This window comes from Miniopterus natalensis, chromosome 7 (assembly GCF_054644295.1).
Source record: "Miniopterus natalensis isolate mMinNat1 chromosome 7, mMinNat1.hap1, whole genome shotgun sequence".
In the NCBI taxonomy this organism is placed as follows: Eukaryota; Metazoa; Chordata; class Mammalia; order Chiroptera; family Miniopteridae; genus Miniopterus; species Miniopterus natalensis.
In genome coordinates this window covers 82,250,925-82,278,326 of record NC_142087.1, presented here as the reverse complement: position 1 = coordinate 82,278,326, position 27,402 = coordinate 82,250,925, and the positions used below count along the sequence as shown (strand labels likewise).

The window sequence follows — 27,402 nt, the reverse complement described above, 5'->3', positions numbered from 1 at the left end:
AATGGGTGGAAGAGTGGGTGGGTGATGGACAGATGGATGGATGGGCCAGTGGACAGGTGAATGGGTAGAAGAGTGGGTGGGTGATGGACAGATGGATGGATGGGCCAGTGGACAGGTGAATGGGTGGAAGAGTGGGTGGGTGATGGACAGATGGATGGATGGGCCAGTGGACAGGTGAATGGGTGGAGGAGTGGGTGGGTGATGGACAGGTGGATGTGCCAGTGGACAGGTGAATGGGTGGAAGAGTGGGTGGGCGATGGACGGATGGATGGATGAGTAAGTGGATGGGTGGATACATGGTTGGTTGGTGAACGGTGCCCTGAAACATTATGGATGCACTATCCATTTTTTACCATGGCTTCCAGCCTGAGCATGTGAATCTGGGGAATCCCTCTCCAAATCTGCATGTGAGACTTGCAGCCTGCGTTACCTTTGGATTCCATTATTCTTAATAGGAAGCGAAACCTTGATCTGGCCACTCACTTCTAGAAGTGAAGTACCCAGGCCTGGTCCTACCCAAGTTGGCCACAGAGGAAGTCAGCTCTGCCTCCGGAGGCAATAGGCAAACAGAAAATGCTGTGTGTCCAGCTCCTGCACCGCTTCGACCTGTCCTGGATGAAGGAGCCTCAGACCACATCACAGCAGAGACAGTGGTCTGCGGAAACGGGGCACCCCTCAGCTGCGTGCTCTCTTCCTCAGTTTGTTTTATGTGTGTAGACTGTTCCTGAAGCTGTGAGCTCTGGTAGGCTCCCTGGTTCGTTCCCCTGATGTGCAGCAGAGCTGAGCTGCATGCAGGTGGGGAAGCTGTCCCTCCTCCTGGGCCCGGAGGACCTGTAGGACTTTCAGGACCTGCAGGACCCCCCATCTCCTCTCAGGGGCACTTAGCTGTGTGCTTAATTTTGCTTTTAACAGACGCTGAGGCTCCATGGCTTTTCTTGTTTTTATCACCCCACATTTTGGGAAAATGAAATCGGCTTCCTAACTGAAAGAAGCGTTACAGCTCATGAAGCCCCAAAGCCCAAATCAAATGCATAACTCAATCCAAAGCAGCAGAACAGCTAACGCAGAAGCCGGAGTGTCCTTAGGTGTCTTGGGGTCTGATGACATTGAGGGCCGTCACCGCTGAGGCCTCTTCCTGACTGTTGGTACAGGGAGGTCCCTAAGTCGCGGCAGTGAGCCGAGACCCCGCTGCTATCAGACGGGACTTTCAGCCAGAAGCAAACAAAACATAGAGCAGTAAGGCCACAACCTGGCTGTCAGCACGGCCTCTTTCTGGGGCACCATTTAAAAAAAAATTGTTTGAAATCCTCACCTGAGGAGATAGATATACATTTCTAAGGTTGTTGAAGACTTTTTTTTTTTAATTGATTTCAGAGAGAAATGTCAACGATGAGAATCATTTACCGGCTCCTCCTTCACGCCCCCTACTGGTGATTGAGCCTGAAATCTGGGCACGTGCCCTGACCAGGGATTGAGCCATGACCTCCTGGTTCCTGGGTCGATGCTCAACCACTGAGCCATACTGGCCTGGTCCAAGGATATTTTTTCCATTGCTTTTCAGAGAGAGTGGAAGAGAGAGAGACACACAGGTTGCCTCCTGCACATGCCTGTCAGATCGCCTGTCAGATCAAACCAGCAACAGAGGTAGGTGCCCTTGGCTGGAATTGAACCCAGGACCCTTCAGTCTGCTGGCCGATGCTCTATCCACTGAGCCAAACCTGCTAGGGCCAGGGCATCACTTTTAAGAGTAACTTGGAAGACAGTCGGAGTGTTCCAGTGTCACCGGGAGTCGGCACCGCAGCCGGCCCTTGTCCTCTGTAGCTCAGGGGAGGGCTGATCTCCCCGCAGCCCTCCCTGCCCCTCCCTGCTGCCCGGCCTCGCCTCTGAGGCGGTGTCTGCCCTGCTTCCCAGGGGAAGCCTGGTCCAGGCACCGAGAGCTTTGTGGAGGCAGGCGTTCCCCTTGGTCCTCTGCCGTTCAGAAGAAAGCCTTCTTCAAAATGAAACGTGGGCCATTTGGGAGAAATTAATGGGAAATACTGAACATCATCAGACACACGGCCGGGTCTCCTGCAGAAATGACACACCTCTCCCAAGAAGGACCACTGGTAGCCCTGCCCCACACACCTGAGGACACCAGAGTGTCACCCTCCAGTAGCCCCAGCCCACTCATTAGCAGGAACTGCGGAGACAGGACGTGGTTTCCCTGGTAAGGTCCACACTGTCCCGGAGGTGACTCGGGAGTGAAAGAAGACGAACTAGACTTGGGGGGGATGCGGCCTCCACCCTCAGAGCCACCTCCTCCCACGAGGACCGGCACTGCTCCTCGAGTTTCAGAATCTTCCAGCCCTGATCGACCTGGCCTCCTCCCTGGACTGGACCGCGAGGCCCACTGGGACCCTTGGCTACTGTCCACCTTATAGACAGTGTTGGTCGGCAGACTCGCGGCCTGGTGGCGGCAGAAGCCAAGCTGGTGGGAAATTGTCACAAGAGCCCAATACAAGGCGGTGTTCTCAGCGGGTGCTCGGAGTTCCCGCCCACGCAGGGGGCTACCACGGGTCGAGGACCGGATGAAACCTCTGAATATGAAATTAACGGTGGAATCTAAAATATTAATGTATTCCAACCGAATATTCGCTGTTAAATTATCTGAGCGTCTGCAGCATTTTGATTTTACTTTCATTTCTTAAGGAACTTGCAGCGGCATGAATCTAGCCATTAAAGCAATTCAAGAACGGGACCGTTTTCTGCTCAGGCGGGGGAAGGGTAAACACATTCCCTTCTCACGCCTGATTAAATCACAGGACCCTCGGCGGTGGCGTTGCTAAGCGACTGTTCTCTTCGGGCCCCTCTGGCTTTAGCAAGGGTGATGTGATTCCCTATAGGTCTCAATGTGACATATAATCGCAGAGAGGGTGATGGCTGTGCCCCAAGATCCCAAACGGTGCCTGTGTGTCGGGGCTGAGCTGTCAGGAGCCGCATGGGGCAGGCAGTGTCCGATGCTCCCCACAGGCCAGGGAGAAGGCAACCCCGCACTGCAGGTCACAGGCAAGGAAACGTGCCACTTGTCTCGCAGGGGACGGAGAGGGCCCCGTGCACCTGGAGGAGAGCCCCTCACCGGGGAGGTGCCCACAGAGGAGCAAGTCCCACTTACACTGTACAGTGTTCATCGGACAGTCCCATGCGACAGGTAGGCCTTGATTCAGGCGTTGGGCTACTCCAGTCTCCTTCCCCAGCAGGTCCTCTTTTTGTCATATTTATCACATAAATTATAAACCTTACAGTACGGTGTTATACTTTTGCTATAGTCAGCTGTCTTTTAAATAAATGAAGGGAAAATACAATCTTTTATACGAGCCCACAAATGTGTCTTTTCCTGTGCCCTCCACCCCTTCCTGCAGAGCTGAAGTGCCAACTGGTGTCCTTTCTTTTCAGCCTAAAGAATATCCTTCACCCCTTCCTGTGGGGCTACCATCAACAAATTTCCTCAGTTTGCTTATCAGAAGTGTCTTTATTTCACCTTCAACTTGGAGGAATTATTTTTTCTGGACATAGAATTCTTAGTTGATAGCTTCTTTTTATTTTGCAATTTGAAAACATGATTCAGGTGCCAGGCGGCCTCCATTATTTCTAGAGACTCCAGCCCTCATTCTCACTGCTGTCCTCTGTATGTAATGCATTTGCCCTCTGCTTTCAAGATTTCCTCTATTTTTTGAATTTTGGCAGTTTGACTTTGATCAAGGTATGGTTTTCTTTGTATTTATCCTACTTGGAGTTCACCGAATTTCCTGGATCCGTAAGTTTGTTTCTCCACGAAATCTGAAGAAATTTCAACCATTTTCTACCTTGTTACCTCTCCCCTCTCCCTCTGGGACTCCAGTTACCCAGGTAGGCCCCCTGGACCTGTCCCGCCGAATCTGTGCTCCAGCCCTCTTCCCTGCCGTTCTTTAGAGTGCGTAATTTTCACTGATTCACCTTCAAATGCACTGAGCATTTCCTCTGTTTTCTACAATCTACTTGTAAGCCAGTCAGTGAGTTTTTCATTAGAGATATTATACATTTCAGTTTTCCCATTTCCATCTGGTTATATTTTTAAAGTTTCTATTTTTCTGCTGTGATTCCCCATGTAGTTGTTCATTGTGATCACACTTTCGTCTAAGTCCTTGAGCATATGCATAAGAGATATTTTAGTTTTTAAATTTTATCTTTATTGTTGAACGTATTACAGATGTCCCCTCCCCCCCCATTGACCCCTTCTGCCCCACCCCCACCCCCTAGGCCTTCACCACACTATTGTCTGCATCCATGGGTTATGCATATATGCATATAAATTCTTCGGTTAATCTCTTTCCACTCAGCCACCCACCCCCGGTAATCCCACTTCTAGGAATATATCCTAAGAAACTCAAAACACCAATTAGAAGGAATATATGCACCTCTATGTTCATAGTAGCACCTTCCCTCTGAGATCCCTCAGTCTGCTGCATGCTTCCATGTCTCTGGATCTATTTTGTTCATCAGTTTATTTTGTTCTTTAGATTCCACATATGAGTGAGATCATATGGGACTTGTCTTTCTCTGACTGGCTTATTTCGCTTAACATAATACTGTCCAGGTCCCTCCAGGCTGTCCCAAAGGGTAAGAGAGCCTTCTTTTTTACAGCTGCATAGTATTCCCTGGTGTAAATGTCCCACAGCTTTTTTATCCACTCATCTACTGACGGGCACTGGGGCTGTTTCCAGATCTTAGCTATTGTAAATTGCACTGCTATGAACATAGGAGTGCATATATTCTTTCTGATTGGTGTTTTGAGTTTCTTAAGGTATATTCCTAGAAGTGGGATCCCTGGGTCAAATGGAAGTTCCAATTTTAATTTTTTGAGGGCCCTCCATACTGTTTTCCACAGTGGCCGCACCAGGTTGCATTCCCACCAGCAGTGTACCAGGGTTCCCCTTTCTCCACGTAACTTGTAGAGACTTGTTTTGTGTCCTAACAATGTGGTCTATCTTTGAGAATGACTCATGAGCACTTGAGAATGTATATTCTACAGCTTTGGGGTGAAATGTTCTGTAAATGTCAATTAAATCCATCTGATCTAGTGTGTCATTTAGAGTCACTGTTTCCTCATTGATTTTTTTTGTCTGGGAGACCTATTCAGTGAAGTCAGTGGGGTGTTAAAGTCCCTTACTGTGACTGTATTGTTGTCAATTTCTCCCCTAAAGTCCTCCAAAAGTTTTTTGTTTTTAAAAAAAATATATTTAGATGCTCCTATATTGGGTGCATATATGTTTATCAGGGTTCTATCCTCTTGTTGGATCGATACCTTTAGTATTATGTAGTGACCTTTCTTGTCTTTTGTTATGGCCTTCATTTTGAAGTCTATTTTGTCAGATATGAGTATTGCTACCCCAGCTTTTAAAAAAAAAAAAATCTTTATTGATTTCAGAGAGAGGAAGGGAGGGGAGAAAGAGAGAGAGATGGAGAGAGAGGGAGAGAGAGAGAAACACCAGTGATGAGAGAGTCGTCATTGATCAGCTGCCTCCTGCACGCCCCTGACTGGGGATCAAGCCCGCAACCAGCCATGTGCCCTGACTGGGAATTAAACTGAGATCTTCTGGATCCTAGGTCAATGCTCAACTGCTGAGCCATGTCTGGCAGGGCTACCCCTGCTTTTTTTAAATTTCTATTCGCATGGAAAATTTTTTTCCCCCCTATCCCTTCACTCTCATCCTGTGTGAGTCTTCTGCTCTGAGGTGGGTCTCTTGTAGACAGCATATATGTGGGTCATGTTTTCTTATCCATTCAGCTATCCTATGTCTTTTGATTGGAGCATTTAATCCATTTACATTTAAGGTTGTTATTGATAGGTACTTATTTTTTGCCATTTTAAATCTTTATGCTTACATTTCTCTCTATTTCCTCTTCTTATTAGAATAGTCCCTTTAACATTTCTTGCAGTGCTAGTTTGGTGGTGATAAACTCCTTTAGGCTTTTTTTGTCTGGGAAGCTCTTTATTTTACCATCTATTTTGAATGATAGTTTTTCTGGATAGAGTGGTCTTGGTTTTAGATCCTTGCTTTTCATTACCTTGAATACTTCAGGCTGTTCTCTTCTGGCCTGTAGAGTTTCTGATGAGTAGTCAAGATGACAGCCTTATGGGAGCTCCTTTGTTGGTAACAGATTGTTTTTCTCTTGCTGCCTTTAAGATTCTCTCTTTGACTTGAGTTTTTGGCATTTTAATTATGATGTGTCTGGGTGTGGGCCTCTTTGGGTTTTTCTTGCTTGAGACTCTCTGTGCCTTCTGAACTTCTGTGATTTTTTCCTTGACTAGTTTAGGGAAGTTTTCCGCTATTATTTCTTCAAACAGGTTCTCTATCCTTTGTTCACTTTCTTCACCTTCTGGCACTCCTATGATGTGAATATTGTTATATTTCATGTTGTCCCACACCTCCCTTAATCTGTCCTCCATTTTAAAATTGTTTTGTTCTTTTTGGATCTCTGATTGAGTAATTTTTTTCTACCCTGTCTTATAATTCACTGATCTGATCTTCAGCTTCCTCTAATCTGCTGTTTATCCCTTCCAATGTATTTTTTATTTCTGCTATGTCATTCTTAATTTCCTTCATAGTTTCCATATCTTTTCTCATGCTCTTGAGCATCTTTACAATCATTCTGAACTCTATATCTGGTAGATTGCTTATCTCCATTTCATTTATCTCTTCTTTTGAAGAATTCTCTTGGTTCTTCATTCGGGGCTTTTTTTTGTCTTCCCATTTTGGCTGTATTTTTGGGAATGTTTCTATGTATTATTAGGTAGATCTGCTAGGACTATCAGTCTTTTTGGATGGTCTCTGGTGCAGGTCAATGTCGGACTCTGTTTGTGATTGGCCTTACGTACCCTGTTTGGAGCTTTCAGTGATCCACAGCTTATGGCTTCCTCTGCTGAGGCTCGGTGTGTTTGGAAAGGACCCAGCTGCACACCAAGTCTGCTTTTCTTAGCCCTGAGTCCTGAGACAGATCAGGCAAAGACTCAAAGTATCCAGAGATCTGCTTTAGCTTGAAGGCTGATTGTTAGTCTCAGTCAATTAATGAGCCTCAGGCTGTAGACCACAGCAAGGCTCAACTCCACAGGATGGGGCAAGAGGTTTTTCCAACAGGTTGGGGCAATCGCTTCCCTCTCAGCAAAAACTGTCTGGATGGTAAAGGTTTGCCTGAGAAAGATGTTCTTTGCTATATGGGGGAATAACTCAGTATAGGAATCCAAGCTCTAACCCCATAGCTCCCAACACTGGATTCTCCTCACACAGCTCTAGTCCACTCTGCCCTCCCTCCAGTGGGGCCCAAGGTGTGTCGCTGCACACGAAAGTTTGTGGGTTGGCTCTTTAAGAGGGTCCCTGCATTTCTAGCTCTCTCTCCCTGGCAGACAGAAACCCTGCTGCTTTTCACAGCCAGATGTCATGTGGGCACCTTTCTCAGTTCTGGTGCTCTAGGCTGGAGTGCTCAATTTGGGGGTTAGACCCAGAGTTGTCAGTGGGAAACCCCCCACAGCTGAGACCTCCCTCTGGACCTTCAGCTGCTGCCTGTGGGAGCCCAGCCAGCCCTCTCGTGCCTCCATGCTTCCTACAAGTCTCTATGTGGTCTCCACTTTTCCTCCTTGGTTATAAGGGTGCTCTCCAGATTGTCTCCAGTTGATTATTCAGGGTGGTTTTTCTATATTTTAGTTGTAATTCCAGTTTGGTCCTGGGAGAGTGTCAGTGCAGCTTCCGCTTAATCTCCCACCATCTTGGAATCTCTCCATAAGAGGTATTTTAAAGACCCTGCTGATAATTCCAATATCTGGGTAACCTCAGAGTTAGATTCTATGGGCAGTTTTTTCCTCTTAATTTAGGGTCACATTTGGGGGTCAGGTCTAGTAATTTTTGATTGTATACTGATCATTGTCAATGATACACTGCAGAGACTCTAGTCCTGTTATCTTTGTCTGAAGGGTACTGATTTTTGTTATAGCAGGGAGTTAACTTGGCTGACCTGAAATATAAATGTTTCCCTTGTATTAGGTAGCAGCTGAAACCTCTGCTCAGTTCTTTCAATCTTCTTGCTGTTGTTTTTCGCTGGATCTTTGGGGTCTCCCTTGTGTGTGCATAGTTCAGGGGACAGACAAGGAACTGGGCAGAGTTTAGAAGCGGATCTGGCATTCTCTACCTCTGGCTACATATTTTACAGGATTTATCCTTTCATGTTCCAGCTGCTTTGTCATTCTAACCCCATCTTCCAACTCCTCTGACCAGTAAGATTGTGGTTTTCCATGTGAATTCTGGCTGCCCTTTGAAGCAAGGGCAGGGATGCCTTTCTGGCTGCCCTTTGAAGCAAGGGCAGGGATGCTTTCAGAGGGAAAGCCACATAATCACAGATCTCACCCAGGGCTGTTTTCTTTTCAAGGGTGAAGTCCCCAACAGTTTTTGCCTACTAGTGGTCACTCTCAAGTAACTACAAGTCGTTTTTTAACAGCCTCCCCCCCAGTGAGTTTATAATTATAATTTTAAGAGTGTTAGTCTGATATACACAATCCTACCATCAGCAGAAGCAGAACTTGCAATTCCTTTATTGTCAAGTGTGGTATATCTAACCTAACATTCTTCATAATGCTCGTGAAAGGCTGCCTAGTAGAGGTGGGCATGAGCTGTACCATTTATTTGTTTAAAAAGTACGATATGGCCCTAGCTGGTTTGGCTCAATGGTTAGGGTGTCGGCCCACAAACTGAAGGGTCCTGGGTTTGATTCCTGCTGGGGGCATGTACCTTGGTTGCAGGCTTGGCCCCATGAGGGGTGTGTGCGGGAGCAACCAGTTCATATGTCTCTCTCACATCAATGTTTCTCTCCCCCCCTCCACTTTCTCTGAAAAGCAATGGAAAAAATATCCTCAGGTGAGGATTAAAAAAAAAAAAATGTACTTGATGATACTGCTCTGTCCCCTCTGTTGTGCTTGACAGGGGGACTATCTCTCAAGGACTTTCATACTTAGTGGGGGAGAGAGACTGATAATCACTGATAATACAGTTTCGAAAACTCTGTGGTTGCCCGGCCGGGCGTGGCTCAGCGGTTGAGTGTCGACCTAGGATCCAGGCGATCGGGGTTCGATTCCCGGTCAGGGCACATGCCTGGGTTGTGGGCTCGATCAATGACTCTCTCATCATTGATGTTTCTATCTCTCTCTCTCTCTCTCTTTTCCTCTCTCTGAAATCAATAAAGATATATTTAAAAAAAGAAAAAAGAAAACTCTGCCGCCATGGCCGGCCACAGGGGTGGTCCTGAGAAGTGGGCATTCTCAGGGGAGGCGGGACGTAGCCAGGCTGGGGGAGCCAGGTGCAGGGAGAAAGCACTTTACACACAGGACTCCGGTAACCACGCACGAGACCAAGTCTAGAAGCTGCAAGGAGCCCAGTGTGACTGGAGCTTGGTGTGCTGGGGGCCAAAGTCAGGGCATGGGGTCCCATGTGACATGCTAAGGAGTCAGATTTTTCTCCTGGGGACAATGGGGACATGATGGGCGGGAGCAGCACAGGCTTGGACAGGTCACCGGCCTCCATGGATGGTGAGTAATGAGCGTGTCAGTCATCCCCGTACGGCTGGGTGCCTCTGGGTGCCAGCAGGCAGGTTCCTGGGTGGGTCCATGATGATTATACTGCTCAGTTACCCAGCAAACATTTTGTAGGTTAACACTGAGCTCCATATCATATATGCAGACTTCTTTTTAAAAAAATATATTTTTATTGATTTTAGGGAGAAGGAGAGAGCGATAGAAACATGGATGAGAAAAACATTGGCTGCCTCCTGCACACTCCCCACCGGGGATCGAGCCCACAACCGGGCATGCGCCCTGACCAGAATGGAATCAGTGACCTCTTGGTGCATGGGACAACACTCAACCACTGAGCCACATCAGCTGGGCATAGATTTCTGATGGACATCTATGGAGTGTCTACCTGGGCCAGATATGGGTAACTCACCAGGTCCCTGGCATACATTTTGTAATGCAGAGCCCAGCCCAGGGCAGTTTTCACTGCTCAGTGAGCTCCTGAGCCCTGGTCCCAAAGACCTAGCCAATCTCCGTTCATGCAGAAGGTCACTGAGTGTTTGCAGTTGGATATGAAGCAATGTGCACAAAACGAGAACACGATTTATCAAGGAAATATGAAGGAAGCCCTTGATTTCAATCTGGCTAAGCTCATTTGCGTTGTTAGGTGTGAGGAGCCGATTTTAACAATCCTTCCAAGCCCCCCTGGCTGTGCTCTTGTGAGTTCCCTACTCCAGAAACAGCCTCCTGCCTGTCCTCTCCGCGTGGCTGCCTTTCATGTTGAGCAATTGGGTAGGCACTTCCTTCGGTCTTACCTTCAGAGCTCTTTTCCAGGCCTTGCTCCCCAGCAGGCTCGAGCATGGGTTTGCATGACTTCTTGTCTGTTAAAACATCAGCTTCCAGAATTAAAGGGCTCATCGCCCAACAGCACCACCTTCTCGCCCATCATTTGGAGCCAATTCCTGCAGCTGCCCTGGACAACCTCTCAAGTTAACAAAGTCTGAATTTTTATTAGACTCAGCTAGGAAACGCATCCTCTTTTGCAAACGCTTGATGTTATGCTCACTCCGAATCTTGCCAGAAGTCAAGTCTAATCGCCTGCGAGAGAAGCCCGGGGCTTTTCAAAGGCCCACAGTTGTCTACACGAGAAGAAATCCCAGCGATAGTAAAGGGGCTGAATTCTGAGTGAAGCAGAAAGCTGATGGCCTGGTGGTTCTTGAGGCCGTCGAAGGACTCTGCCCTCCTCTCTGAATCTGCACAGCGCTCAGCACCCACAGCTGGCCCCAAACCGTCCATCCAGGGCCTGGAGCTGGAATCTGGGAGGCGGTAAGGTTGTGCTGACCTTCCCCAGGCCTCCTTCTGCGTTTCCTCCAGAACAAAGAGCCTCTGCCCAACTCCCTAGGGATGAGCCCAGCGACTGTGAACTGCTCCCTCCTCCATGGTGACAAGAAGAAACAGCCCGGGACTTCCAAGAGCCATCGCCATGGTACTTCTCCTCTCCTGCCACTCAGTTTAGACTGTGGTCGGACGCGTGGGTGCACCACACCGAGGGCCTGCAAGCTTCGCCCAGACACACAGGTTATGGATTTGCCCTGTGTGGCAGAGCCCGTGCTGTGAAGAGACATGATATTCTTTCCAGGAAAAAGCCTGTAATTAACTGTATTTTGGGGAGAAGGACATTCTGCCTGCTCCTCTCCTCCCTGCTTTTCATTTAACATATTTATCAGAATGAAATGCCTCGGCGAGCAGAGAGCTGCAGCTGAGCCCAGCTGCACTCCAAGCGCCCCTCGCTGTTTCCCACTCCCACCAGGCTGCACCCGCACTTGCTGGGATTGGGGCTCCTTTCAGGGGCAGCCACCCCCAGAACACGGACAGGAAGCTCATCAGCTTCCTGGAGACAGCAACGGGGCAGAAAAGCACCCCAAAGGAAACCCTTGTCTGTGTGGGAGAAGAAATTAATGCATGAGGGGGTTGGAGGCAGAAAGTGAGCATACGCGAGGGTGAGTCTGTGCGTACGTGTGTGTGAGATGGGGGATGTTGTGTGTGTACCTGTGTGCATGCAAGTCTGTGGGCTGAGTTTTTACAGCATAACTTCAAGTCCATTTGGAAAAGGCAAATCTTTCAGAGAAACCGTAACGAGATTCCATTTTCTTTTTGCTGAAGATGAATCGCCCCTGAGAGCCCAGCTTAGCTTGGGTCCTGTCTCGGTGGAAGCAGAGCGGGCTCCCCAGGAACGTGTTTCAGCATCAGTCTGAGAAGCTCTGGTAGCCGGCACCACCTGTGCTCAGATCTCCACCAAATCCCACATGCCAGGGGCACTGTGAGTGTGAGCCAACGGGCGCCCAGCACAGTAGCCACTGTTGGGATTGCTTCATGCACTCAGTCATCCAGTCAATCATCCATCCATCCATCCATCCATCCATCCATCCATCCATCCATCCATCCATCCATCCAACAGCTACAGTGCCTACTGTGTGCCAGGGCTGCTTACACACTAGAGATGCAGGCAGGGCCTCTGCCTTCAGGAGGCCTTTTCTTTGACAATTAAAGAACCAAAATGAAGTCAGATACACTAAGTGCTATGGACAAAATAAGGCAGGACAGTGGGTAAAGGAAGACCAGGCTTGGGGAAGGTTGATGACTTGGGTCCGACTGCTCACCCAGGCCACCTCCTGGCCCTGGGCTCTGCAGCACAGCTGGGCCACAAGTTGACAAGGAACACACTGCTCTCATCTCAAAAAAGCCGCTGTGGCAGAGCTGCTCACCACACGTGCCCTTTCCTCCCGGGCACAGAGCTGGCCGATGTTCCTGGTATCCCTTGCAATCACACATGGACCAAGGCTGGGTTTTGGTCAGTGGAATTCAGGTAAACAGATACACGCCACGTCCACCTTCCAGACCTGGGGCCTCACTCTGGGCCTGACTCCCGCAGACGACCTTCACCGGATCGAGACATAAGCCTCCATGTGTGAGGTTTCTGGCATTTTGCGGATGCCCGTCATAGCAGCCAGCCAGCCCTCACCCACACCCGCGCTATGCTCACAGCCTGTTCAGGTGGGAGATTCGGCCTGAAGGTGGCCCTCCCCACAGGGCTGCTGGACACGTCAGAGTGTCCCAGGAGCAGAGGAAAAATTCTCTCCAAACCGCAGCAACACTGAAGATGAGAAATAGTGTGTCTGAGCTGCTGGCATGGTCTCCCTGCTCTGCAGAGCTTGCAGCTTTGCTCAGTGGACACCTAACACCATGTTCCCAGCTCCTTCCCCCACAGCTCTGGCTTAGAAATGTCCGCAGCAGTGTCCTCAGGAGCCTGCACCTGCAGGGACTCAGGAGGCCTGATTTTGCAAGGTTTGTGTCACCTGGGCAACTCTTCCTGTTTTGCAGCTGCTCAATTGGAAAACGCAGCCCGTCTACATCAGAGCGTGCAGATGTCGCTGTGACACTGAGAGGAGAAACACGCCCATCAACACGCCCACCGGGCCCGTCAGGGGACCCGAGTCCTCCGCGGGCCTGGGTTTTAATGGAGGCTCCACTATACAGGTGCAATTGGTTCAGTCATTGCCCACGAACCCAAAACTGTGGACTGGGAATCACAAACTCCGTCTCAAGACTTGCGACTTTTCAGCAAGATCGTCATCACAGACATGCCACCGTTCAGTAACTTAGTTATAATTGGAAAGACCTTTGTATAATCAGACCAAAGACAGGTGTCAGAGGTCAAAGGCCAGAACCAAAGCCCCCGCCTTGCCTCCTCCCACTCGAGAGCAGCCACTTGACAGTAACCGAGAGACAGGGGACCCAACTCACGCGGCCCACCTGCCATGGATGGCTTGATAGCCCCTCTGGGTCTCTCTGCTCTGTGACAGTCTGTGTAACACTCATTACCGAGAAGGAGAAATCTCGACCTTAGACACCAAACGCAAACCCATCCCTCGTGCCAGGAACAAGCCCGTCAGACCCGATGAGCAAGATCCGCAGAGCAGAGGCTGGGAAGCCGGGACCTTCCCCACCAGGGGGGTCCCCCGTGGAGGAGGGGTTCCCCACGCAGGGGGTTCTGCACTTACCCGCACGAGCTGCTGTGGGAAGGGCCCGCGTGAGTTCTCTGGCACGTTGATGGGTGGGATGACCCAGTCCCGCTTCTGTCTCCGCAGCCCGCTGGAGTGCAGGTGCTGGGGCCACAGCAGCAGTGTGTCGCTCGGAGGCTGGGAGGGGTCCAGGGCGACAGTCTTCTTTCCCTTCTGCGGCATCTTTCGGGAAGGGGAGAGAAGAGCCAGAGTGTGGTTAAGCTCTGCACCAAGGAGAAGGCGTCGGCTCAGAGAGTCTGTATTCTCTGGTCTACAGGGAAAGATTACACGATGTTGGGACCAGGGGCTAAGTGTCAGGAAAACGTCAAGTGAGTCCCCATCTGCACAAAGAAATCGATTACAGAATTAAGTGGTGGGGAAGAAAACACAACAAAGAAGAAAAGGTAATTCACTTTTCCACCAATAGAGTGGATCCAGGCTTCTAAATCCCCCCAAACGGAAAAAATCACAAAGGGAAAGATGAATACATTTTAATTTAAGACTTTTATGAAAATATATCTTAAAAGTAATTGAGGAACTTGGGAAAAGCAATTTATGATGAATCCGACAAAAGGTTAACAGCCTCGCTATATAAAGAGTTCTTACAAATCAATAAATAACTTGAATTTTTTTATAACAGGGAAACGGCACGAATAGATACTGAACAGCAACATAAACAAGGACCAATAAACTTCTAAAAATGCTCATGTTTGCCAGTAATCAAACACCACCAATCAGAGCAGTGTGTTCTCTTCACTTAACCGAGCGACCCTCGGCACCGAGGGCTGTGCTGCGAGCGAGTCTGCAGAGGGTGAAGGCCGAGGGTGCGGGGCTCGGCGGGGAGCAGACCTGGGTCTCATACTTAAGTGCACGCGAGGATTTGTGACACTGGCCAAGTCCCTTGATCTTGCCAAACTCCAGCTACTTCTCCTATGGAACGGGGGAGTGACAATAGCGCTGCATTCAGAGGGTTCCACGGGGATCACACTGGTAAGTCCCCGTACCTGGCGGTGAGCCCGGGGCTGGACGGTGGCTGCACCGACGCCGATGGGGGTCATTGCTGTCGGCACCGACCGTAGCCCGCCTGCCTCCAGTCTGCCAGCGACTAGCAAGAGCTTCAGGTGGCTCCACAGCTAGAAATCTATCCCAAAGCAGCTACGTGTGGACAAAAATCTCCGCGTTCAGATGCTCACTGCAGATGTTTTTATACTAACATTATATATAGAAAATAAAAATACCAGAACAAATCTCTGAATGCCTGGTGGCAAATAGTGTAAAATGCATTTCGCTATGTTCTTATCTTGGGATGTTACAGGCACTACAGGCTCCTCTCTGAAAACAAGGACATGGAGAAGCGGCCCAGTACAGACGTAGCACGAGTCTTAGTGTTTCAAGGGTCCAGAGGAGATGGGACAAAACGCGTCCGGGCGCCCGCCTGGCTTCCTCCCTTCACCAGGGGTCTTGCTCATTCGTTTTACTTTATTCCTTTTACCTGTGTACCTGAATGTCACCATGTGCACGGCTTTTTATAATTAAAAGAACTTAAGAACTTCATGTGCACGCGTGACACTTATGCACACGTCGCCTCCATGTCTATGTTCCGAGCCCCCGGCACGGCTCAGCAGGTCTCAGCACAGCGCTCATGGCTGTGTTCTCACGGCGAAGGCGGACCATGGTCCAGGAAAGCCCAACGCAGAACGGACAAGACTGGCTGGAGGTGCCTGACCAATCCTAGTGGGGTCTCCACCCCGCAGCTGGGCTCAGGGGCCCCCGAGGACCCCGGCTGGTCTTAGCATCGCCTCCGTGGACAGAGAAACTTCCCTTTCCCTTTCGCCAAAAAGCTGCATAGCAGTAAGTTAACATGGACACAAAACTGCCTCATTGATGCCCCCAAAAATCTTTTACCCGCCCTGAATGCCCAAACTTAAAGCTGCATAAATGGAAAAACCCATCTGGACCAGCCGCACTCCTGTGAGAGGCCCCCCGGGACTCCCTCCTCTGGGTCCCTCGTATTGTTCCCACGATCAAGAGTTTGCAGCAATTAACATCAAAGGCGTCCCTTCGTCACTCGCATCCTTAGCAAGGAGCCACGCAAGGAAGGTATCCCTACGGGCCCTGCTTCCCAGGGGATGTGACATTGTTCCAACTTCTGTTCAAGTCAAGCGGATAGGTGCTGCCTCGGGACCAGTCCTCAGTCATGAGGACACAGGGCAGGGTCCTTTCCAGGGTCCTTCTGAGCCTCACAGAGCTGTGTTTCGGACAGTCCTGGCCACACGCTCTCCCCCGGAAGCCAGAACACAGACAGCTGCTTTCCACGCCTACAAGGGCGGCCTGTGCCTTGGAGGTTCCGAGTGGTCCCCACAGCCTTCACCCAAAGCCACCCCTCTGCCAACTCAGTGGGAGGCGTCAGGACCTTCACTTTACTAGGGACACAACAGGGGGCCTCAGAGAGGCCAAGGAACTTCCGAGGGTCATCCAGCTCATCAGGCAGAGGCAGGATTTGAGGCCTGGGGGTCGGACTGCGAGGCCAGAGCGCCTGGCTGAGTGTGACCCTCCTCTGCTGGAGTCGCTCTGCCTGTGAGGTCTCGTCCCTGTACGGGTCCCCCTGGGTGGGCTGGGCAGAAATCAGCATTCCCACTGACTGAAGGGGGGAGCAGCCGCACCCAGGATGTGGCGCTAAACCTCAGGATGGAGGGAGAGCTCTGAGGTCCCAGCAGGCCAGCTTCCAGGGGGCTGGTCAGAGATGCACAGTCGTAGGTCCCGTCCAGGATTCACCACACACAGGTGCTAAGGCTCCACTGTCCCCAGGTACCTGCCTCAGGAGGAGGGGCCTGGTTGGAGTTTGTTGTTGAGCGTGTCCCCTCAGGGCAGCAGACAGACTTGCCCAAACGAAGCTTGCACAGGATGATTCGGGAGCCTGGGCCACAAGCACATCCTGTATGTGTGTGGGGGGGTGGCTGTCGGTGCGTCCCCCACGCCCCCCTCGTGACAGTGCTGAGAGCACAGGTCTGCCTCACCCGTGGTACTCGGACATCAGCAGAGGCTCACCTGAGCCCTTTGAATTTCAGACTCAGACTTTCAAAGGGTTTTCATAAAGCCATTTAAAACCAGACCAAACCAAAGCAAACCAAAGCAAACCAAAGCAAACCAAAGCAAACCAAAGCAAACCAAACCAAAGCAAACCAAACCCTGCTTTATCTTCATCTGCTCTGGAAGAGCTTGCCTGGCGTTAATTTCCTGTGTTGTTTAAACAAATGAGACTATTTTAAAGCTGTGAGACGAATGTAATAAAATCTGGTGAAAATCACTGCCAGCCCTGTATCAGCGTCAGCCAGGAAGACACACCCACTTCTCCCGGAGAAGGTTGGGGTGCCAGGTGGCGGCTCGGGTGGGAGAGCGGGCCCGTGTGGAGCACGGCGTGTGGGTGCTGCCACGTAATTGTGCTGTGAGCAGCCTCCAGGCCCCTCAAAGTGCCTCCTCACAGGTGTGGCACGTTGCCCTAGCACCCCCTGCTCTGTGTTTCTGAGCTAACGGCACTGAGGTCTGGGCGATGGTAAGACAGTGGCCTCTACATACTGTCACTGAGGATTATGTGCCTGCAGGTGGCATGCAGGTGCATAGAGGCACACATGTGTATGCGTACATGCACACACAGACACACACACATACGTGTCCCCGGCTCAGGGCCACGTGTGAGCCAGTCCTTGCTCTAGGATGGCTGGGGGCGTGTCTCTAAGGTACGGCCTCGGCAGGGGCCAGATGCTCATTTGCGAAGCCCTGACTGTCTGATTCTCAACCAGCCTCTATTTACAAAGCATTTCTCATTTTGGCTCCCCTCTCCCCACTGAGTCTTAATTGTGCTTCGAATGGGGTTCAGTCTGATGACCCCAGGCCGGGGTCCCAGTGCTGGGCATGGGGCCTTGGACTCCCTCTGGGCCTCAGCTTCCCCATTCAAGAGGCCCCCTGGACAGCTGGGGTGGGGCAGTAAGCCTGGCGAGACAGGCGATGTCGACCCTGAGCCCCGCGGATGCGCCACGAGGGCACTGCTCCGCGGATGCTGGCTCTGGAAGACAGACCGTGTCTGGGCGGAACCCCTTTGCAGGGCGTGTCCACTCTGGCCTGGCATGTGGGGCTCTGGGGGCCCAGGATGGGCGATCTTTCCCAATCAGCTTGTCCATGGCCCTGGCACCCCTCTCGGGGGGGGGGGTTTCCGGCCCAATCGCGAGTGCAGGCACCTACCTCTCTGTCCTGGGACAAAGTGACGAAGCCCTCACGCTGCAGGCACCCACTGCTCTTTAGGGACGAAGTGACAGTGAACGAGCTCAGGGAGAGAGAGGAAGCCGTGAGAACAGCGACAGCTTCCGCTTCCACTGCCAGGCCAAGCCCCCAGTTCACGGGCGAGCTGCACGATGCAGAAAAACCTCATCGTTCCCACCCCGTCCCCAGCCCCAGCCCAACCCTGAACCACAGGGACGCCCGCCCGCCGCCTTCCTCCCGCCGCCCCTCATCCCGCACGCCGTGGTCCGGAGCCCCTCCCCGAGCCCGCCGCCCTGTGCCCGCCTCGCCGCTCGAGGGTGGCTCTCGGGTCCGACTGAGTGTAATCGGCTGAGACTCCAGGTGAGTCTTCGGGGACTCATCAGAGTTACCAAGAGGCTGGGTGGCCCCCCTCCCGCTGTCACTCGCGAGGAAAAGATGAATAATGCACAACTGACCCGGGGCGGGTTTTAAATTACTGCAGTTTTTTCCAGAGGGAAAAAAAGTGTCAGGGGAAGACGAGAGTCATGCCTCCTCCAATCACCATGCGAAGGTTATAATTTATTCCATCTTTCTACTGTCCAACTACGAACTTGTGGGAACAGAGAATTAGGAAGAGCCAGGAGGGAGGATGGCTGTGACCAGCAGGCTGGCTCCTGAAACACTCGGGGTGATGCTGAACAGGGGGTGCAATAATCCGTGGTCAGCCTTTGGTGCAGGAGCCCCTGGGTGCCTCCGATGGGCACCTCCCGCCAGGTTGGCAGGTGAATGAAAAGTGAGGGAGTTTCCGTATGATAGGAGCGCTGAGGATGGGGCCCCCTGCACGCCTTTCTGACCCAACAGATTTGGCCCCACAGGTGGGGTCCAGGGGTGTGCATGGTGGACGTGCCCCTGAGACATCGGGAGCCACGTGAGGATTCCACGTGCTGCAGACAAGGAGGAAACATGGCATTTCCGAGATGCACGGAGACTCCGGAGAAAGGGCAGTGCATGGCCAGGCCTCTGAAGCAGACGGGCCGGTGGGAGCAGCATTGAGAGCCAGGCCCAGGAGCGGACGGATGGGGCGGGGACTGGGTGACCTGTGTGGGGGGAGCGAGGCCGCCCTGTTCTCCCCAGAAGGTAGCGTGGCAGAGCCGCTCCCCTCGAGCGCCTGAATGTGGAAACTGCCTCAAAACTCCCCGACGCCAGCTCCCGAGCGCCTTGCTAAGGAGTGCCCCGCAGCCTGGCCTTTGACAACGGGGTCCCAGATGACAGCCTGATGTCCCCGACAGGCCATCCCACCAGTCGGGTCCTGGGCTGACCTGCTGGATGCTTCCTAAGCACCTTAAATTCCCCCGTTTTGAGAAAATGGCGTGGACACAAGTCCACCTGATTCAGTAATGCTATTTATGGAAAAATCTCCAAGTTAGGTTCCCATGGGACATGCCAGCCTGGCGTGGTGACCACTGAAGCCTGTGGGGCCCCTCCTTAATCAAGGGCTCAGCCTCGCCCCCAGATGTAAGCATCAGCTTTCATTATCCAGGACAGCGCCTCCCCAGGAAGGTCCCTGGGCCACCCGGTTTCTCTGTGGCGTGGCTGGGCAGACCCCTCATGCTGAGACAGGCTTCTTCAGAGCAGTGCCGGTGGCTGCAACTGGCAAAAGCAGATAACGAGGGGTGTGCGGGTTCCCCGACTCTGCCAGCTCTCCCCGTCTCCCGCACGGCCCTCCTGCCGGCGGCTGACGCATCACGGGCATCTCCAGGATGGGAGGTCCGGGAGCTCTGGCCCCTGAAGAGGTTGCTGGGACCAGCCCTCCCCTCTTGGGGCACGCGGCAGTCGCCAGCACAGCCTACGGGCCCTTCTTTCCTTTCAACCGAACTGCCTGGGACGTCCAGCTTCTGGCTCTCGGGCCCTGAGGCCTGCCACTTGCAGACCCATTGACGTGTCTCACTGGCCATTCTGATGGCTTTGCCGTCTGGGCGAACGGGGGCCAGGCCCCGCTGTGTGGACAGCGGGTCTCAGTGCCCAGTGTCCCGAGGTCGCTCAGTTCCTTGGGGGCCTACAGTGCACCGCTTTTGTCTTGTGAACAGGCGTGATGCAGGCTGGAACCGGGCGGATAGACATTCCCCCGATATCAACGTCATCGACGACTCTCCTCTGTGGCTCCCACTCAGCAATCTTCCCGTTTTCTCTGCTTCCTTAAACTTTGGGGTAAACACACTTCAATAAAGGAAATAGCCTGTCCCCCGCCCCACTCCCCCAAATATCAAACCTGTTGCTGATTGCCACCGATCATCATTAGATTTCTTTAAAAAAAAAAGGAGAGGCCCTAAAGTCTATGCCGACAGTTCACTCCAGTATCTCCTCCTTTCCTTTCCATGTATGTTGGAAGAACAGCACGTTCTGCTCACCTGCAAACATGTGTATTTAAAACATTCAGCCAGGGGACGGAGAGCAGCCTCCGGCTGGTTTCCATGGCAGCTAAGGATGGACAGAATGAGGCAGTTTAACAAACACAAATGACACGACAGAGACGCCTCTGCTCTTCACAACAGACGCCGTGAGCCGTTCTCAATGACGCGCAGGACTGGGTCTGAAGAGGTGCTCAGTGGGCTCCTCTTCCCTCCACGACACCACGGGGGCAGCTGCACCGCTGGTCCCCAAGCCCCACGCTGTACCCCATTTCCCGTCTCTTCTAAGAATGGGGCTGTTTTGGAGGTTCCCACAGAAATCACAGAGAAATGTTTCCTGAGTGAAAGGGCACTCGAGGTTCCTCCTTCTGCGCGTGGGAGGAAGGCCTTAGCGCTCACGCTTCCCTACCTGCCGTCCCCTCCCGCCCGCTCAGCCAGGCCGCGACCCCAGGACCCTACCTGCCGTCCCCTCCCGCCGGCTCAGCCAGGCCGCTACCCCAGGAAGGCGGGGCACCAAGGGCCAGGCCCGCAGGCGTGGGACTCAGCCTCTCCGCTCCTCGCTGGGCGCGTGGCGCGGCCGGGGGCGCCAGGCGGCCGGGCTGCGGCTCTGAGGCGTGGGCAGCCGGGGGGTGCTGCATGAGGCTCTGCAGGCGACGTCTAACCATCGCCACTGCCTCGCGCGCGGAGAGGCCTCACGCTGTTCCTTGGCAGCGTCAAAGCCGTATCTCTCGAAATTTCACGTATCTCAAATCTCATCCCTTTCCCCCTCCAGCCTGGCCTCCCCCAAGAGTGAAGACAGGACAATGCTCCAAACTGCACAGCCCCCGGGGCAGGCAGGATGAAGGCCCGACCGGCCAGGGCACAGACGTCACCGCTTTATGGGCTATGATGCAACAGCCGCCACCCAGCAGAGACGCGGGAAAGGAGCCGCCAATTATCAGACGCCCTTCATCTGTGTATGTGCGTGTGCGCGTGCATGTGTATGTATGCACACACGTGGGCATACGTGTATGTATAAATGTGTATCTGTATACATGTGCACACGTGTATATGTGTATGCATACGTGCATGTGCATCTGTGTACACATGTATATTTGTACACGTGCAGGTGTGTATCTGGGTCAGTGTTTATATGTGTATATGTATATATATGTATGCATGTACATGTGTATGTCTGTGCATGTGTGTATGCATGCACGTGTGTATCTGTATATGTGTGTATGCGTGTACATGCGTGTGTGACTGCCACGTCTGGCAGAGTTACTTCCCCTTCCTCACCTCCCCAGTGCACCACGACCCCCAGCGCCTGGGCTGCCCCACACCTGACTGTAGACCAGGGTCTGCCCCCTCAGAATGGCCGACATCTGGGGCTGGATCATTGTTTGGGGGGCTGTCCTGGGCACTGGGGGGTGTTGAGCAGCATCCCTGGCTCCCGCCCCCTTGATGCCAGGGGAATTCTTTCCTCCCCCAGCTGTGATAGCCCCAGATGTCTCCAGGCTTCTCCCTCACATATGCTGGTGAAAGACTTGCTCTAGAGAATCAAGAAAATTACGTTTAGTGAGAACTATCTGAAACGAAAGTACACTTCGGTTTACAGAAAAAAATACAATCACCGTAAAAAAATTAAATTAGTAAGTTAAGCCAAAATGTGTCACTTTTCCCAGAGTTGTTAGTGGTGGAAATGAATGGAGTTGTTCAGGCTGGTGTCAATTAGTGAGAAAAACGGTCCGTTCCGTCTGCGCTGGCGATTCTGGAAGGCCTCGGCTAGGATGGCGGAGCGTTTGACTGGGGCCGTAACTCAACCCCACAAACTGGGCCTGGGAGCCCCCGCCCCCGCCCCTGCTGTCATGGTCAGGAGTGTCCCGCCTGCATGGCCCTTTCTCACCCCCACGCTCCTCACACTGCCCTAGGGGTCTTCAGCAAGCCACCTGCGCAGGCTCTCTTGTCTTGTCCCCTTCAGTCTCACTGAGACAGTGTCCTGGGCGGCGTCCTCCACAGGGACAGCCAGGCGAAAGTGGCCGGCGACACGTGAGGCTTCTCTCCCTGGGCTTTTCAGCCTGGCCATGACCCTGGTGGAGCTGCAGAGCCCGTCCCCTATGAGGCCACTGGCAGCCTGGAACAATCTAAGTGTGACCTCCACCTCCTGACTCTTGCCCACCCCAGAGCAGCCAGCAGGCCCTGGCAGCGAGAGGAGGTGCCAGGTTAGGTGCGTCGGCCCTGGGATGGGGCTGCAATCAGAAAAAAAGGGGCAAAGGCACACCCTCCCCCAGGTAGAACAGCCCCCCCACCTTCACTCCTAAAGGAGCTGAAGGCTGTAATTATTTGGGGGAGCTCTTTGTCCACTGAGTACCCACCCCAGGGTGCGGCTGCTGGGGCTGTGGGCTCTGCTGGCCGCCTGTGTGGGTTTTTCCTGGGGAGAAAGGCACATAAATACATGTGAACATATGTGTCTCAGCCCCCACGGGGGTCTTAGCAAACCTGTCCTCGCAGACTGTGGAGCCGAGTGGCTGGACAAAGAGGTCTTGAGGGCGCCTGGGGCGCTGGGCGGGATCTCAGGTGAGGACTCACATCCCACCTTCGGGGTGACGGGAGGCCAGTCTGCACGCCCTGGGGCTAAGTCCACCTCAGCAGGAAGACTGGTCCACCCCTGGTGTGCGTGTCCGGGGGCCACCATATCAAGCCCCACACACTGGGGGGTTCAGCAACAGACATTTGCCGTCCCAGACATCTCGGCTTCAAGGCAGGAAGTGCGGGATGAAGGCGGGCGGGCTGGTTCCGGAGGCCCTGGGAGGATCTCTCCAGGCCCCTCTGGGGGCTCTGGTGGTGGCCGGTCCTCTTCGGCGTCCTGGCCTGTAGAAGCATCACCTGCTCTGTCCCCATCGTAACAGTGTTCTCCTCGGCATGTCTGTGTCCGCCACCTCTGCCCTTCTGTAAGGATGCCGGGATGCGAGATGAGTTTGACCTCAGCTTCAGCGATGACAGCTGCAAACCCTACTCAGATGCCGTCCACTCTGAGGGCCTGCAGGTCAGGGTGTCCACATAGGAGCTTTAGGGGGACAAATTCAGCCCACCACCTGGGGAGGCAGGACCCTGAGGACAGAACCCGCATCCGGCACAGGGCCCAGTTTGACGCCGGAGTGTTGCTCGGCCGAGGGTCTTTCATAAACGCCGATGCGAGAGATTAGAGCCAATATTAGTTTTATAAACAACAGTTTCCTTTTTGCAAATTGTACCCACAGGCCCCATCGCCACTTCCAAGCTCAGCAGCCGCCTGCCAGCTGACAAGTGTGGGGAAGCTTGTTCCCAGTGTCCGCCGTGGGGCCGGGGCATTGCTTGGGTTCCCCAGGGGCCATTCGGCGCACCCGTGGAAATGTGTGGCCTCGTTTGCATAACTGAACTGCTACGGGCTCTCTTGAGACCGAGCGCACAAAGCTTCTCCCGACTCCTGCTGCGCCGCCCGCCTTTCAGGCGCTGCCAGGAGCGGAGAGGACCGGAAGGACAAAAGTGGCCAAATTTTCATGGTTCATCTGACTGTGAAGCTGTCAGTTTGCCGAGAGCCTTTGAGTAATAGGTGGGAAGAGCCCCTGGAGAATGGAACCTGCAGCACCGGGGAGCGGGGTCCCCACGGCGCCGTCCTCCTGGGAGCTGCTTCAAGGCTCCTTTCCTAAGAGTGTCCTGCGACGTCTAACACTGAGAACTGCTCCTCTGAAGGAGGGCGTGTTTCTAGCACCTTCTGCTGACAGAAACCTTACTCACTGTGTCCCTGTCTGAACACCCCCACCTTGTCCAATCCCAGCCGGGGAGCCCTCTGCATGCATTTAAAAAAATGTGTTAGCCCTGGTCGGTATGCCAGTGGTTAGAGCATTGGCCCGCAGACTGAAGGGTCCCAGGTTCGATTCCAGCCAAGGGCACGTGCCTCGGTTGCAGGCTCTATCCTGGCCCTGGTCGGGGTACGTGTGGGAGGCAACCCCATCGATGTGTCTCTCACATTGATGTTTCTCTCTCTTTCTCTCGCTCCCTCCCACTCTCTCTGAAAAGCAATGGAAAAAATATCCTCTGGTGGGGATTAAAAAAAAAAGTGTTAAAATTGTGAATTATAAACTACCTGCAGAAAAGAGCCTGAAACATCAGTGAGCAGCCGAATGATCACAGAATACACACCTGCTCCCAAGCCCTGCCTCATGTCCCCACCCAGCCCGCCTCCTCCTGCCTCCCGTGGGCGACCTCCGTCCGACTGTCACAGGCTGGGACCCGGTGAGCTCAACCCCACGGTGTGTGCATCCTGCCTGGACGCCGGTCTTCTTTCCCTCACATGTGTGTGTGGCTTCACTCATGTCGCTGCTGCTACCTGGAGTCTGTGGGACTGAGCCCCTTCCCGGGGGGTCTGCGCTGAGGCTGGGAAGTCAGTGTCAGGCTGGATTACGCGGTAGGCCTCCAGGGGTGTCCGTGGAGAACTTGAGAACGGCTTGGTGTGGGGAACCCCTCCCTTTGGCGTCAGACGTGTCTTGAGTAGAGGGAGTGTTTTCCTTTCAAGTAAGTACATGTATGTTCAACTGGAAGTGAGCACGCCAAACATCATGTAAAGACGTTGCGCCCAAATACTCCCCCCTGGGAGTGATGACAATCCCAACAGCGCCACGTTCTCCTGGGGCTGGTGCTTTCAGTCTAAGTTTAGCCTCCTCTGCGTTGTCCTGCTGAGGCTACTCGTCCGCACTGACCAGGCTCCGGGCTCTCCGTGGTGCTCGGCCTGATTATGTGTCTCACCCAAGTCTTGCCAGGTTGTCCATCTTCACCTGGTGATCCACACTCTCTGTACACTCCAGATGTGAGTCCTTAGTCACCAGGTGTAACAAATGTCCCCTCCCGTCCCGGCTCATCTTTTCACTTTCTCAAGTGTGTGCTTTGATCGGTAGAGAGGTGCAAAGGTGGCCCCGCGACACGCTCCCCACACTCTCTGCCACTTATCTGGCCTTGTCTTGCTCACATAGATTCACAACCCACGGGGATCTGATGGTGGGTGTGGCGTGGGAGGCACCACTGGCCAGCGTCACTGGTGGAAAAGACAGTCCCCCCTTATCCGAAGCAGTGCCTGGGAAACGTTCCATTAAAGGGCCAGAGAGTTAAAGGATTTTAGGCACTGCGGGCCAAGAAAAAACCAAGGATATTAATATAGGTACTTTTACAACCATTTTAAATTGCAGGGACAATTCTCAGCTTGCAGGCCACTGAAAGGCGGGCGGCGGGCGGTGGGTGGCAGGCGGCGGGTCTGGGGTGCCTGCGAGCTGTGGCTGGTTGACCACAGAATGCTACTCCTACAAAAAATTGAGGGTCTACACCATGTGCTTTTGACAAAATTTGTCATATTGTACATTTGAAGTGGGTGAATTTTGTATAAAAGTGATACCTCTATGAAGATGATTTTTAAAAGACATTAAATGCTTTTTCTGGGCTTGCTATTCTGTTCCATTTGTCCATCTGACCCTCTTTGCACTCAAACCACACCATTTTAGCTCTTGAAGTTCAGGGGTTCTCCCTGAGCCACTGCAATGTTGCTGTCAGTGACTGGAGACTGCTCTGGCTGCATGTGGGGTGGTGGGGGCGCTGCTGCCCTCTAGGGGGTGGAGGCCAGGGATGCTGTCAACACCTCAGGCAAGACGGCCCCAAACGCCAACAGCAGGGAGGTGAAGACCCTGGCTGGGTCTGCTAGTGTGTCTCGATGTCTGAGAGACCAAGTTCCCTGCGTTTCTGTTGTTCTAGGCCATTCTTGGTCTTTGCATTTTCATTAAAAAAATGTAAAGTCAGCCCTTTACGAACAAGTAGACAAAGCCCATGCTGGGACTGTGCTGAGTTTGCAGAAACCTTTGGGTAGAACTGATATCCCCACAGCATGAAACCTGCTAAGTGCTGAGCCCGGCACACCCTCTCTTTTTAAAGGGGTCTCTAATTGTTCTCAATAATATGGAAGGGTCTTGAGCAGTTTTTGGTAGGCTTACCCCTACTTACGTGATCGTTTTTCGTATCAGGTTCAATTTCACTTCTAATTACTTATTCCTGGTCCATAGAGGTATAATCACTTTCACATCCTTGTTGTCCTCACTCGATTCCAATACATTATCCACAGATTCTTCTAGATTTTCTTCATTCACCGTCATATAAGCTACAAATAATGTTGGTTCTATTTATTCTGACCGCCTCTTCCTGCCTATCCTTGGCTTGAGCCTCCGGCGTGTGATGTAGGAATGACCTTGTCCTATTTCTGAATGTCAAGGAAGGCTTTGGGTATTCCAACAGGAGACTGCAGGTTTGCTGTCTTTTTTTGTTGTTAATCCTCCCCTGAGGATATTCTCCCGCACTGATTTTTAGAGAGAGTGAAGGCGGGGAGAGAGAAACATCCATGCGAGAGAGACACATCGATGGGTTGCCTACCTCATGAGCCCCAGCTGGGCCTGCGATCGAACCTGCAACCCAGGTGCATGCCCTTGACTGGGAATCAAATCTGTCTAACCACTGAGCACACCGGCCAGGGCTGCGGTCGGCTTTCTGTAGACACCCTTTGTGGGATTAAGGATCCCTTCTTTTCCTCACTGGCTGAGTATTTTCTTCCCGAATGGAGGTTAAATTTTGCAGGTGGCCATGCGGTCTTTACCCTTTACTCTGTGTTGAATTGCGTGGGTTAACTTTCGTACGTTAAACCAAACTTGCACTCTTGGAACAAACCAGTACGGCCATGATTTAGTCTGTGGTTGGATTCCAGCCTATTTTGCTTAGGTATTTTTCCCATCTACTTCTGAGCAAGGCTGGCCTATAATGACCTTCTCTCTTGCTGTTCTTTTGAGTTTTGGCTGGTTCTGGACACAGCTCTTGCTGGCTTTGAGTAGGGCTCTTGGTGGTTTTGAAATGGGGCCTGTTTGGTTGGTGGAACAACTCTTGTTCAGCTCTCTGGGCAAGTTTACACAGGATTAATCTTTATTTTTGATCCTCACCAGGGGACACATTTTTATTGATTTTTAGAGAGAGAGGGAGAGAGAAAAACATCGATGTGAGAGAAACATGGACTGGTTGCCTCCCATTTGAGCTCCAACCTGGGATTGAACCCCACCTAGATATGTGACCTGACTGGGAATTG

General features: G+C 52.4%; 1 protein-coding gene across 1 annotated transcript in view; it reads right to left on the bottom strand.

Moving 5' to 3' along the window:
• CDH4 (cadherin 4) overlaps positions 1 to 14,690 on the bottom strand; it is a 91,374-nt gene extending 76,684 nt beyond the window's left edge. Inside the window, exons 1-2 of the mRNA XM_087819327.1 lie at positions 14,637 to 14,690; positions 13,633 to 13,815 (exon numbers count right to left, since the gene is read on the bottom strand). Of these exons, the coding sequence (XP_087675453.1) occupies positions 13,633 to 13,815; positions 14,637 to 14,690 (237 nt within the window). The remainder of the gene's footprint in view (positions 1 to 13,632; positions 13,816 to 14,636) is intronic.
• Positions 14,691 to 27,402: the final 12,712 nt, after the last annotated feature.